This window comes from Pyrus communis, chromosome 15, assembly GCF_041283825.1.
Source record: "Pyrus communis isolate YQ-2024b chromosome 15, ASM4128382v1, whole genome shotgun sequence".
NCBI classification, from domain to species: domain Eukaryota; kingdom Viridiplantae; phylum Streptophyta; class Magnoliopsida; order Rosales; family Rosaceae; genus Pyrus; species Pyrus communis.
In genome coordinates, this window is record NC_142579.1 from 6,925,921 (window position 1) to 6,940,000 (window position 14,080).

General features: G+C 37.1%; 2 protein-coding genes across 6 annotated transcripts; both read left to right on the forward strand.

Moving 5' to 3' along the window:
* Window positions 1-2,661: 2,661 nt before the first annotated feature.
* On the forward strand, window positions 2,662-6,341 carry LOC137734640 (uncharacterized). Of its 4 annotated transcripts, XR_015956940.1 has the most exons (10): window positions 2,706-2,906; window positions 3,041-3,199; window positions 3,291-3,357; window positions 3,469-3,540; window positions 4,386-4,577; window positions 4,670-4,925; window positions 5,041-5,208; window positions 5,562-5,645; window positions 5,730-5,870; window positions 5,975-6,341. XR_015956940.1 is itself a non-coding variant. In XM_068473894.2 (7 exons), the coding sequence occupies exons 1-7, from the start codon at window positions 2,831-2,833 to the stop codon at window positions 5,044-5,046; spliced, it is 828 nt and encodes a 275-aa protein (XP_068329995.2). In that variant the 5' UTR covers window positions 2,662-2,830; the 3' UTR covers window positions 5,047-5,423. The 4 variants fall into 4 exon arrangements, 1 of the variants encoding a protein (XP_068329995.2); XR_015956939.1 differs by having other exon boundaries at window positions 5,562-5,870; XR_015956938.1 differs by having other exon boundaries at window positions 5,562-6,341.
* Window positions 6,342-9,751: 3,410 nt separating this feature from the next.
* Window positions 9,752-13,281, forward strand: LOC148690450 (uncharacterized). Of its 2 annotated transcripts, XM_088685418.1 has the most exons (3): window positions 9,868-10,142; window positions 10,348-12,521; window positions 12,740-13,281. In XM_088685418.1, exons 1-3 carry the CDS (start codon window positions 9,994-9,996, stop codon window positions 13,066-13,068), a joined length of 2,652 nt encoding a protein of 883 aa, XP_088541544.1. In that variant the 5' UTR covers window positions 9,868-9,993; the 3' UTR covers window positions 13,069-13,281. The 2 variants fall into 2 exon arrangements, with proteins under 2 accessions (XP_088541543.1, XP_088541544.1); XM_088685417.1 differs by having other exon boundaries at window positions 9,752-12,521.
* The last annotated feature ends 799 nt before the right edge of the window (window positions 13,282-14,080 follow it).

Genomic DNA, 14,080 nt, shown 5'->3' on the forward strand with positions numbered 1-14,080 from the left:
CATCATTTTCTTCTCCTTAACTCACCCACTAATAGCCATTTAGTGATGACAATAAGTTAGGGGAAATGGTAAAACAATTGTAACTCCTTGGGTAACCTTTATGCCAAATACTCATTCTTAATCCTCATCTTTAATTCCATTCCCTTTTATATTCGAATAAGTGTCAGCTGGTTTGTTCTTGACTGCATCAGTTTTGGTTGCTAGATTTATTGGGTTTATTGCTTTTGTTGCTTTCTTGTCAGTTACAAACTGCTCAGCCTCTTGGGAACCTTTCAGTGTTAAAACGCCCATAACTTCTTCTAGAAAAATGACATTATCAATCCGTGAAATGCTCCAGAAAATAGACATATGTAGCTTTCCAAGAATATAAGGCTCATTCTCTAATTCATTCTGAGCTGTCCGAAGCTTGCTTCCAAAATCAACTGACCTGCACAGGCAGTTTTGACGAATTTGTTACTTAAAATCCCACTTGTGCTATTTTTCTTTTCTTTGCTTGACAAATCCTACAAAACACAAAAACAAAATAAATAGCTCAAAAATATAAGGAACTAACTAAGAAAAGACAAGTGAATTTGATGTAAAATATATATAAATATGAGCTTATCATTTGGTGGGCTAAATGAGATTGGTCTTGGTGATAGGATATGCTTGGCATGAATGAGTTACATAAACCATGTGTGTGGTTGGGTTACATAACCCATCATATTTTTCCTTATTTCGGATTTGTAGTCAATCCAGTCCGTATTACAATTTTTCTCGTCAATATTGGCTTGGCTACAAATCTAATTTAATTAGAAATAACCCATCCCATTCCATCATACCCACCAAACGGGCCCTTAACTTACTCTAGCAGATAAACAAAGATTGAGAAGAAAAACTCAAACCCCAAAGAAACATGGTAGAAACTGGAAAGCTAATGTTATTCAAGTTGTCCATATATAAGGTTTAAGGCTATATATCTACATTTTAAACCCTTTAAATTTGATGTGGTTTTCAAATATGTTATGAGGTTATAATTTTCTCACATTAGACTCTGATCTTTTAAACTAAATCTATATCTTTTGTTTCTTTAAATATCTAATTCTTCATCAAATTGATGAGTTTTTTTTGTCGTTGTCGTGCAATTATAGCTTACACGTTAGCACATATAAGTTTCTCATGCTATCTCATCAATTTAATAATGAAGGATCAAATGATCAACCCTACCGAAAGGATATATTGATACAATTTCAATCCCTTAAGGTGCAAAATGAGAAAATTAAAACTTCATGGTCTATTTTGAGGATCATCCTAAACTTGAGGGATGTGAAGTATAGTGAGCCATAAATAAGAAATATTTGGTTCGAATCTCCTGAATAATGAGTTCGATACTAATTTATTCTCTTCACTCCGTGTTGTATGTATATCATAGTCCATATAAAGAAAGGTTTATTAGATACTTCATTTGCTTGGAGATCAATTGTTTGACTATAAATATTATGTGTTAAGATTTTGTGAGTTTGAAATAATTGTATAGGTATAGGCTAACCATCGGCCTTGGAATAAAATAGGACTCAACTTACAAAAGCTCATCCCGTAATTATGTAAAGGACAGCTTGCACATACCCGATGATACTGTGAGGACATTATATAAAAACATATTGGGCCTCTCGCCTTGAGGTTCCTTGGTGGGCTATGTGAGGCACAAACCAAAGTACCAACACATGTAAAAAGAAGAGATCATACCACCAGTATTATTTGCATTCACTTTGTATCATTTTGTTAATAAAAATGTTATTTTTATCATATTTTTTTATATTATATTTGTACCATTTTTAACGAGATACATGCGTTGATAGATCTTACCCTTGTTAAAAATGTAATACAAACGTAGCATAAAAAATATGGTACACATATAGCATGAAAAATATGATAGCATTACTCTTCTGTCAAGCTCAATTTTAATGGTTCTGTTATTCTCATCTGCCATATGCAGCTTCTAGTTTCGTCATTCATGGTGGTCCATTCCTCTAGATCTTGGTCCTGCTGATGTCATCGCTTGTGAAGATATAGTGTTCGAGCTGGCTATTCTCATACAACCGTTGAAGACTCCAAAATTCTTATCGATTCCATTGATAATGTTAGATGCTATATCTCTTGGGATAATGCTTGTGTTTCCTCCATGAGATGACCTACTTGTCACTCTACTTACAGTTAGTAAATTTTTACCATTCGAACATCATAATTCGAATTGTTTATTCTCTTTAGCATCATCTAAAGATTATATTTGCAAAATATCATCTAATTTGGAGAATGTTTAGACTCTATACGTGTCGAACCAATCTATGGTTTTGGTAACAAGTATCATTCTCTTGATAAAGTGTCTATGGTTTTATGCATATGAATGCCTACAAGAATTCCAAATTGAATAATTTTTTGCATTATAACCTTTAGATGATGACAAAGATAATAAAAAGTTATAATTATAATATTTGGACTGTAAATATTTGTTAATCGTCAATGATGAGACAAGTAGGTTCCCCACGAGAGAAACACAAATATTACTTTTAGTTTAGAAAAAAAAAAAAAAAAAGAAACGTTGCATCTTATGGAATCTACATATTGGCGGGAAAGCGGACAAAACCGGATGAAGTCATGTAACCGAGTAAACCACAAAAACACGTTGAATATAGAAACAAAAATAGGGGCATATTCGTCAACATGCCCCCCAATATCTTAAATCCCTTTCACTGTGCTCCCAAAATCCCCCACCACAAATCACAAACCCTAGCGCTCCCGATCCCTATTCCGCCGCAGACTAACACGCTCGCCACTCCAATCCCTCTCGGAGATGTCGCACTTCGGTCGATCCGGACCTCCGGACATCAGAGACACCTACTCCCTCCTCGTCCTCAACATCACTTTCCGTAATTCCCCTTTTACCCTTCTCCTCCTCCTCCTCCTCCTCCTCCTCCTCCTCCATCCCCTTGCTGAAAACCCTAACTCTCTTTCTCTCTCTCTGACACTCTTTCTCTCACTTTGTTTGGTTTGTGTGTACCAGGAACCACCGCGGACGACCTCTTCCCGCTCTTCGACAAGTACGGCAAGGTCGTCGATGTCTTCATTCCCCGAGACCGGAGGACTGGCGATTCTCGTGGATTTGCTTTTGTCCGATATAAGTATCAGGACGAGGCGCATAAGGCGGTGGAGAAGCTCGATGGTTCCTCTCTCTCTCTCTCTCATAGGCCTCTTATGAGCTTACTTAGAAGCTAGGGTTTTGTAATTAATTAATTAATTGAATCTGATTTCAGGGAGAGTTGTTGATGGAAGAGAGATTATGGTTCAGTTTGCTAAGTACGGCCCCAATGCGGAGCGAATGTAAGTTTTTTGTTTGATATTATGGTTATTGTGTATTTGGTTTGTTGCAAGTTTTGATTTTTCTTGTTGGAGTTTTGCTGTTTTAACAATTTGAAACTTTTGATTTTGTAGCCACAAGGGTAGGGTAAGTGAATCAACTTCCAAGCTCAAATCAAGGTCCCGAAGCCGTAGCCCTCGTCCTAGGTAAGATTTCTTCTTTGCTGGAATTGGGTGGAGCAGAAATCGTTATATTCCGGTTTGAACTAGAATTGGGTAAAAGTGACATTTTGTGTTCGAATGTTGCGCTTTTAGTCCTGCGTTACTGCATATTGATTTGTCAGTTCCTTCTGAATAATATGTGTGTGTATTTAGTTGGTATTTGTAGCTTGCTGTTTGCTTTAATACATCTAGGCATTAACTTTAGCAGTTGATAGTTATCAGTTGCCATTGAAGTGGACTGCATATGTGCAAGGTCATATGCTTTTGTGGGTGAGAGGTGTATCGGTTTGGACTTATCAAGGAGGATATTTGTGTCTTTTTTAGCTGCTCACTGTTTTCTTTTGTTTAGTCTTTTTAACTGGGGGCTTGTGCATAAGTTACTGTTTTTGTTTTCATGAGTGGTGGTCCTAGCATAATGGAAGACGACTCTTGGGCTCAGGTGGGCTCAGTTGTTTTGAATTTGAATTGTTTCAAGCCTCTGCATCGTCTTTCTTGTTTGCTGTTGACGGAGAGCTCTTAACTATTTATTAATGCTGCATGATGCATGGGGCTTTTGGGTGGAGAGCGATGTCTCTGTTTCAGTTATTTGATTCTTGCAATGGTACACCTGTTCCTTGGAGCTGGCATTTTTTCCTCCTATTGAGTTGATCAGTACAGTTCTTACGACTTAGGCTTCTATTCTCACTGAACATGTTTTACATGGATTTAAGGTGTTTGTTTTTGGTATCTAATACAACCATATATGTTAGTAATTGTGTGTTTATGGAAAGCTGTACCATTGCAAAATTTGTGGAAATTATGTTGCAGCAACTGACCCTAAAAGTTGTTAGGTATCGAGATGAATATAAGGAAAAGGATTACGGAAGTCGCAGTCGAAGTAGGGAGAGGTATAGTCGTGACAGGCACCATAGGAGTGAAAGAGAGCATCGCTACAGAAGTAGGAGCCGCAGTGCAAGTCCTGGTAATCGTAAGAGGGGCAGATATGAGGATGAGCGGCGTAGTCGGAGCCGGTCATATGGAAGGTATAAAATATTGCTTCTATTTTATGTCTTTTATCATGAACTATTTTGCCTTTCTAATGTGTCATTTGATGCAAACCTTGTGTACTTCAAAGTGCCTCTCCTGTTCGGAATAGCTCCAAGTCTCGGAGGAGCCCATCTCCTCGGAGGAGCCCCTCTCCTCGGAGGAGCTTATCTCCTCGCATGAGCGCATCTCCTCAGAGAAGTGTGTCTCCTCGTATGACACCACCTAGGGGTGAGAATGTTTTTGGACGCAACCGCAAGGAACGCTCTCCTACCCCCAAAGATGATTCACCACATGGACGACGTGATGATTCTCCAAGTCCTTCCCCTCGTAAATCTGACGCTGATGTAAGCCCATAAACCTCAAGACAGACATTTAATTGTTCCTTTTGTTGGATTGCAACACACTATTGGATGAATAAGTCTCTGTATAGTCGTTTAAGTTGTTATATTTGTTCTGCAGGAATGATGGACTCTCAACTTGTGGCCCGAGATGATAACTTTTGGCTCGAGGGCTTGTGTCTGCATTCATTGTTGGAGGATGAGTTTTATATTATGGATCAACGTATTGAATGTTACTTTTGACTTCCTGCAGTTTTGTTGAAGGTTAAACATTTCTTTGTTGGACAGAGTGAGTTTTTTAACTCATCTAAGTTTGATTGTAGCTTTTTGTATTCTTATTAATGGGCTGGTACAATATAAAGTGTTTGCTGTAGTTTTTATGATGGCCTTAGCAGCCCATGCGATGGGAGTCTTCTTGTTATAGTTTTACATTGCAACTTTTTTAGGTTCTATAGTTCTTGTATTTTTTTTTTCAGAATATTTAATCTTTTTGGTTTCTTTCTATTCGTATTTGTTTTAAGCTTTTTGATTGCTGGTGTTTTTTCTGCTCTGTTATTTTTACCTGTGTTCGTTTTTTCTTTCCTTAAACTGAAATGTGCTTTGTTCGTATACTTATGGTGTCCATATACTGCCCTTATTTAGTGATGTTCGGGAAGAGTGAACATTGCTGATTGGCGAGATGCTGTAGCTGTACTAGCTGTTGGTGCTATTTTTACTACAGAAATGGTAGATGTCAATGTGTCATGTCCATGCTGATTGCAGTCTGGTCTTTTCCTACTTGCTATATCGGCCTTATTTAGTGGTTTCCAGGAATAGTGAACTTGCTGGTTGACGAGATGCTGTACTAGCTGTTGGTGCTATTTTAACTACACAAATGGTAGATGTCAATGTCATGTTCTTGCTGATTGCGGTCTGCTCTTAACCTGTTTTGCTTTCATGAAACTCTGGTTGGTAAGAGTAAAACTCATGTTTCCAGTCTTTATCCATTGGTTTTTGATTTTTCCCCTGATCACACTGATTTTGCTCACTGATCGTAAAAGTTTGGTCCTTTAAAGGAATCGTGGATGCTGTGGTTGCCTAAGTTGGTCGGAATTCACTTGCCATTGCATGTAGCTGATGCAGTATTTTTTTAAGTAGGAGCTGATGCAGTATTTTACCATATAGGAGCAGATGCAGTTTATAGGAAAACACATCGACTTTTGTTTTGCTTTTCTTTTCTGGGACTAGTAGGGGTGGTGAGCGGGTTATGATCGATCATTAGCTAGTTGCTGGCAGCCGCCGCAGCGCGATGAAAATTCTCGAGTCATGCTCTTGTTGATGCAATAGTTGGTATGTTTAGGTAATTACTGACAGGGTACTTGTTCAGCTATGTGAAACATTATTCATGTTGAACCAAGTCAAGCAATAATTGTGATTAAGCTATGTGAGTGTAGGATTGCGCAATTTTTCTTTAAATTAGGTGAATTTCTTTTCGGCCTTTGTAAGATTATCTCGATACCATTGTTAAAACTCCTAGATGCTATAAACACAATGTAACACGTATTGCAATTTTGATTTTTGTCATGTTACATTTCTCGGAATGACGGCGTGACCTTGTATAGCCGCCAAGAGGAAAAAATGCAAGATGTGCTCTGCATGATGAAGCAAATGTGAGACGTTTTTTCACGCAACGGGTGCATTCTCGAAGAGGTATGACTTGGTCCGATTTCAATCTTACGCCACCATTTGAGGATTTTGCCTCTAAAAACTGTTGCCAAGTCTTCGCAAGACGCAATCTGTCGATCCTACGGCAGTGTCAAAGTGTGCTGCGTGTTTCATGACGTGCTATTCTATTGCTCAATTAACTTGTTCAACTTGAAATATAATAACAAAAGGTCAACTAAATTGCCTGTAACGTCATAGTTTGTTCAATGTTGGAATTTTATAGTTGATTTAAAATCGTTATCTTTCTTGGATTAGCATAAAATAGTTGATCTGGTCTAGTAAATTATTTTCGTATATCAACGGCACGCGTATGTCTCTTGTACAGATCATTGCTCCATCAATCAAACGTAATTTCATAAAACAATAGTCGTTATTCTAAGATCCGACTTAAAGATGGGCAAAGATACTCACGGGTAAATAAGTGTCTGTTTATACTTAAAATATATATAATTTTATTGTGAACTACAAAATAAATTGACATATATATTATGAAGTATTTGAACATAAGGAAAACATAGGAATACACATATAATGTGTGCTCATTTAAGTATTCAACAAGTCTTTTACAATTTTTTGAAAAACACAAAATGCAAAATGAAAGTTATCTATTTTTTGTCTAAGTGAGTTGCAACCCAGGAGGGTCTGGGTGGGCTAGGCGGGAGCTTTAGCAGGTCTAAGCGCTTTTTCTTAATTTTCAAACGCTTAGGCATTAATCGAGGCGGTGGCCAGCCGCCTAGCACCTAGCCGGGGCTTAGGCGGCGTTAGGCGGGGATTTTTAGAACAATGCCCATGGGTTTGGGTAACTGTTGTTACCTGTTCATTTAAAGTTCACGGTTACGGTTATGAGTAACCGTTTAGACGAACAAATGGTTATGGGTATAAATGTTTATTTGTGAAATTTAAATGGGCAGTTATGGATATTATCTGTGGTTATAACAAGTATCCATCGGTTATGGGTATTACCCGCGGTTATAATGAATATCCATTTACCTATTTAATTTAATATATGTAAAATTAAAAAAAAAAAATTGTTCCCAGGACTTGGTTCCATGATTCGAGTTCGCCTAATGAGAATTCAAAGTTACAAATGGAGTGTAAATAGAAAAGTGTGTAAGTCAGATAGGATGTGATGTTCAAATAGAAACCCAAAACTTTTAGTCGATGCAATTTCAAAATTTGTGGCTGAAAAAAAATTCAAAATTAAAAAAAATCAATTTCAAAATTTGCAAGCTCAGGTCACCTAATGAAAGTTGGATGGTAAAGACTTTGATTAGCCTTTGTGATTGAACGTGCTAAAACATTAGTGTTCGAAAGTGTTTAGTTTCGGAATATTTTGAAGCTTTGAATTATCTAGTATTCAAGATAATGATTACTTTTTATTTTCAGAAGCTTTACTTTGTAATCATATAAATTGTAATTAAAGACTTGTTTGGATGTAGCAGAAAAATATCATTCGTAAAGTATTATTTCAATTATTTGAATTGTATGAGGACTTAAATGATTAAAATAAAGAAATGCATGCTAAAATGTACCTATAACGGTGTTTAATTGTCAAAAAACGAAAATTATGACAAATATTTCTTTTGTAATTTTCAAGTTGTAAAAAAAAAAAAAAAAAAAAACATGTCGACGGATAAAAAAAGGGGTAAATGGGTAAAAAAAAGGATAAACAGGTTCAAAAATGGGAAAACGGGTAAATGGTTATGGTTGAATGGGTAAACAGTTATGGTTAAATGAGTACACGGTTATGAGTATGGTTAACCGTTTATAAACGGTTATGGGTATGTGTATAATCGTTTATACAATTACCCAACGGGTAAACTGTTATACGGCTATAAATATAAACGGTTGTAGGTAAATAACCACGATTACCCGTCTGTCATAACCATTGCCCATCCCTAATCCGACCCCATAAATCAAAACATGCAAACAATAAAATGAAATATTTTTCGAGTGGTTATCTTTTTTAAGAACTTACGTCACGTCTCTGTCATAAAACAATAGTTGTTACTTTAAGATCTGATTCCCAAAACGAAAAGATGTAAACAAATTGGATATCTTTTTCAAGTCAAATTTCTGTTTTTATTTTTTTCCTTACAATCCTACTTCGAGTCTTTCGTATTGAATTTCTAACACGTAGGTTGCTTGCTATTTTCTAGTGATTCTAACTGAAGTGTAACAAATAAATTAAGTTACGTTCTTATACTTTTGTATTTAACGAAATTACAAATAAATTAAGTTACGTTCTTCTACTTTTGTATTTAACGAAATTAAGGAGTTTTAATGAAGATATTCTCACTAAACAAAAATTTAATAAAACAAATTTAATGAATTTTTTTTTAAGCATAACGACAAAAAACAAACAACAGGTACCATTGAGCTTGATTCAATGTTGGATTTTGTCTTTGAGAAAATTGTAGTAATAATTCCTTAACTTTAATCCAATTGGACTAATGATTCTTCAACTAAAAATCCATGACTATTGGTCCCTTAATTCATCAAAATGTACAATTATGGTCCCTTTCCTCAAATCCATCAGAATTCCGTCAAATGGGTCATGTTGGAATGACCATTGCTACAATTGGATTAAAGTTGAGGGATCATTACTCCAACTAAGTTAAAGTTGAGAGACCATTGCTACAATTTTTCTCATTTGTTTTCTATATTTGCACCTTAATTCAATGTCACGTGCCATGCACGTGATTCATTTTAGTGGAAGTTCTAACGGAGTTGATGAAAATGACCATAACTGAGGGACCATTTCTCCAAGCGGATTACAGTTGAGGGACCGTTACTACAATTTTCTCTTCTGATTTTATAGTATTAAAAAAAACATGTTGGACTCATTCAATATTAGATTTTCTCTTTATAATTTAAAAAAAAAAAAAAAAAAAAACGTACCAAGTATTTTTGGATAAACTAAAAGCTTGTATTATTTTTTATCTCTGTTTTATGGGCTCAGTATTTTCTGAAATATTCTATGCTGTCAAATATGGAAGAAAAATTTGAATTCAATGGTCAGATTCCAATATAAAATTTGAAAAAACAAGTTGGCTAAAAATATGGATAATAATAATTTTCTCCGAGAACATTTTTAAGTTTTGAAGTCTTAATTAATTGGTCTCATCACAAGAAATTTTGCAAAACAACGAAGTAAGCTTTCCAAGTTTTTGAAACTCTGTTCATAAATTTGTTAACAAGAACATCTGTGGGATGTTAAAGCCATTACAAGCACCATGGGAGCATCTCCATCACCAACCTTTAAGAACTGTTCAAGCTCTCTGAGCTTCCTTTTCATGTTCTTGATTGTTTTCGGTTCATCAGCATTTGATTTTGCTACGTCTGCTGAAGAAGCTGCTGCTCTTCTGCTATGGAAAACCGGTCTTCAAGATCCTCACGCACGCCTAGCTTCATGGCAGCACCCTTCCAACGCAACTGGTCCATGCACTTGGTTTGCCATTTCTTGCAATGGTGCCATGAGTGTCACCAAAATAAACCTCACAAAATCTGGCTTACAAGGTACGCTCGAACGATTTTCATTCTCCTTGTTCCCGAATCTTGAGTACTTTGATCTCAGCGTGAACTCGATCTTTGGTGCCATTCCATCTCAAATCAGTCAACTCTCCAAACTAGTCCATCTTGATTTGTCCGCTAATAATTTGAACGGTTTGATTCCTTCTTCTTTCGGAAATTTAACCATTCTCACTTACTTGAACTTGTGTAGGAACTTTCTTAATAGTTCCATTCCTTTAGAAATTGGTAACCTTTCGAATTTGGTAGAGCTTTACTTGAACACCAACAATCTCACAGGTTCCTTCCCACCAACTTTTGTCAACTTAAAGAGATTAAGATTTTTATACATGTATGAAAACATGCTTGTTGGCTCTATTCCTCTAGAAATAGGGAATCTGATATCTCTCAGCCATCTCAGCCTTTACAGCAATAACCTTTCAGGTCCTATCCCGGAGTCCTTATGTGACCTTGTGAACCTTACTGTGCTTGAATTATACCGGAACAATCTTTCAGGCCCTATACCGGAAAACATTGGGAACATGAAGTCTCTTGTTGTTCTAAATATCATGGAGAATAAGCTCAGCGGTCCTATTCCCATTTCAATTGGTGATTTGAGCAGATTAGAAGTTTTGTACATTCGTGACAACCTGCTCTCGGGTTCCATTCCGGAAGTGATAGGAGATCTCATGAATTTGGTTGTGTTCCGAGTTGCCAGAAACAATTTAACTGGCCATTTGCCGCAGAACATCTGCAAAAGTGGAAGGCTTAACAATTTCACTGCAAATGGGAATCGTCTGTCAGGTCGAATGCCAGAAAGCTTGAGAAACTGCACAACATTGTACAGAGTTCGCCTTGATGGAAACCAATTCACTGGAAATATTTCTGAAGACTTTGGTGTTTATCCGAACTTGGACTACATAAACCTAAGTGACAATAAGTTTTACGGCGAAATTTCACACAAATGGGGCAAGTCTTTGCAGCTAACAGATTTTGAGATTGCAGGGAACAACATCACTGGTTCCATACCACCTGAGATTGGAAACTTGACTCAACTCGGTTTGCTTAATCTTTCCTCAAATCATTTAGTCGGGAAGATCCCTGTGGAACTTGGAAGGCTGACTTCTATGGTGAAGCTTATATTGAATGACAATCAACTTTCTGGTGGTATACCTCAAGAGCTCGGATCACTGACTGAGCTCGAGTATCTTGACCTGTCCGCAAACAATTTGAGCCAGTCGATACCAAGTAGTATCGGGGACTTTGCAAAACTTCACCACCTGAATTTGAGCAAAAACAAGTTGAGCCATGGAATACCAATTCAGTTGGGCATGTTACTGCAGCTGTCTGTGCTGGATTTGAGTCATAACATTCTTGCTGGAGAGATACCAACTGAATTTTCCAGTTTGGTTAGTTTGGTGACACTAAATCTCTCCCACAACAACCTTTCCGGTGTTATTCCAAGTACTTTTGATGACCTGCATGGCTTGGAGTTTGTCGACATATCGAACAATCAGTTATGTGGTCCAATTCCGAGCAACAAAGCACTCCAAGAGGCTCCCGTGCAAGCATTGCAAGGAAACAATGGTTTGTGTGGCAATGCTACAGGTCTACTGCCCTGCAACAATAGTCTTTTTGAAAAGATTCATAAATCGAAAACTGGTTCCAAAATTGTGCACATAATCTTGCCACCTGCGGTGGGGGCAATTGTAATTGCTTCCTGTGTAATTTACATCACTTTACTAAGAAGAAATGAATGCGAACAAACTGACAAGGGTGACATGCAGCCTAAAGAATTTGAACTGCGCACGATTTCAATTTTTGATGGAAAGTTGTTTTATGAAGAAATCATAAAAGCAACTGAGGATTTTGATGATGCATATTGCATTGGAAGAGGGGGGTTTGGCAGTGTTTACAAAGCAAAACTGCCGTCAGATGACTTGGTGGCTGTAAAGAAGCTCCACACTCCATCTGAAGGTGAATGGAGCACTCAGAAAGAGCTTCTAAATGAGGTAAAGACATTAACTGAGATACGCCATCGGAACATTGTCAAGCTTTATGGTTTCTGCTCACATTCAAAACACTCGTTTTTGGTTTATGAGTACCTTGAAAGGGGTAGCTTGTTTTCAATCTTGGACAATGATGAGGAGGCTAAGAAATTGGATTGGAGTAAACGGTTGAATATCATTAAAGGTGTGGCACATGGATTATCCTACATGCACTCTGATGTGTCCCCGCCTATTGTTCATAGAGACATATCCAGCAAGAACATTTTGCTGGACGATGAATATGAGGCTTGCATTTCCGACTTTGGCACTGCTAAAGTACTCGAGATTAACTCTTCTAACTGGACTGCAGTTGCAGGCACGTTTGGATATGTAGCACCAGGTAATTTCTTTGTTGGTTTTCCGTTACATTACGTATGTTGTTAAGCTGTATCTGAACTGCATATTCGGAGAAAAATCCACCTGATCAATAGATAATCTGACGCAGAACATGCCATATTATTTGACATACGATCATTTCCTTTTATATGCTCTTGGGCAGATCTCTCAAGGAAAACTGTCTGACATCTAAATTTTGTTCTACTTATACCTTTTTGGCAGAGTTTGCATACACATTGAAGGTAACTGAGAAATGTGACGTCTACAGCTTTGGCGTGTTAGCACTTGAAGTGATTCAAGGAAAGCACCCGAGTAATCTAATCGGGTCATTGTTATCACCAGTAATCAGGGAAGGCAAAATGCTCGGGGATTTGTCAGATGATCGCATTGCACCACCCACAGATATAGTTCTGGTTGAACTTACTACTGTCTTTAAGCTAGCAGTTGCATGCTTACATGAAAATCCTCGGTTTAGGCCGACAATGTACGACATTTCTCAGATTATATCACTCGAAATCTCCGATATAGAGAAGGGACAGGTAGAGCGCTGAATTTGTGTAGTAGGTGAGGAATTTATAGAGGATTTTAACTTGGCTAATCTCCATAAATTTGTATAGGCTAGATATGTAGCTACCAATTAACTGTGGTATATATGTATATACTATAATCCTGGTGTAGACTTAATATAATTTGTTCATAGTCACACACCTACGTTTTGCAGGCTGTATCAATAATACAAATATCTGGCAGAGAGTTGTTTCGTTTTTCTTTTTGTTTTTCTAATGTCATGTAAATTTAGATATATAACCTTACTATTTCAAGAAGTCAAGTTGACTTGAGTAATTTTCTCTTTTGGTTTTGCACCAAAGTTTGATTCCTTTAGTTTATATTAATTTAGTGTAGATTATTGCTTGAATAAAAAAAGGGGTTAGTTAGCACCAAAAAAAGAAAAATTAAAAGCGGATAGCAAGTACGTATGTAGCAACTAGAGAGAGAAATCTGAGTTTATATGCTTGCGGCTTGTGAGTTTGTAGGCCACGGTGAGAAGGTTAAGACTTCTTCCCTTTTCTTTTTTGTTTTATATACCGACTTGTGCAAGATTTCTAGGTGTGAATGCGCCTTGTCCTGCGAGAGGTGCTCAATGATGGCGACCATCCGGTATTCTGTGCCACAATGTCAAACAGATTGTGAGGATGTGATCGGAATATTAAGAAACATTGTAAGGGTTTACAGGGAGTCGGGTTACTCTCTCCATTGCTAATTGATTTTTTTGTGGAGCCTTAACTTCCTTCACGAATAGAGGGTTTTCACCGTCACTTGGAGTGAACCCTGTTGAATAAGAAGAGTATCCAAGATAACTCTAATGATCCCAAGAAGAAGAAAATAGAGCACACTCTTAAAGAAAGCTCACAAAACAAACTAATTAGCAAAACTTTTCTTATTTAGCTCTAGGCTTTGTTTTTCCTTGGATGATATACAATGCTTGGGGACTTGGGTATTTATAGCAAACCAAATGAAAGCTACACCACACACTTAATTAAACTAAGTTTATTTACTACCACA

Bases quoted from the DNA above. Each gene is read 5' to 3' on its own strand.
- LOC148690450 (XM_088685417.1), top strand. From the start codon at position 9,860: ATGGGAGCATCTCCATCACCAACCTTTAAGAACTGTTCAAGCTCTCTG. The intron at 12,522-12,739 runs GTAATTTCTTTG...CCTTTTTGGCAG, and splicing joins GTTTGGATATGTAGCACCAG to AGTTTGCATACACATTGAAG.
- LOC137734640 (XM_068473894.2), top strand. From the start codon at position 2,831: ATGTCGCACTTCGGTCGATCCGGACCTCCGGACATCAGAGACACCTAC. The intron at 3,200-3,290 runs GTTCCTCTCTCT...ATCTGATTTCAG, and splicing joins GGCGGTGGAGAAGCTCGATG to GGAGAGTTGTTGATGGAAGA. The intron at 3,358-3,468 runs GTAAGTTTTTTG...TTGATTTTGTAG, and splicing joins GGCCCCAATGCGGAGCGAAT to CCACAAGGGTAGGGTAAGTG.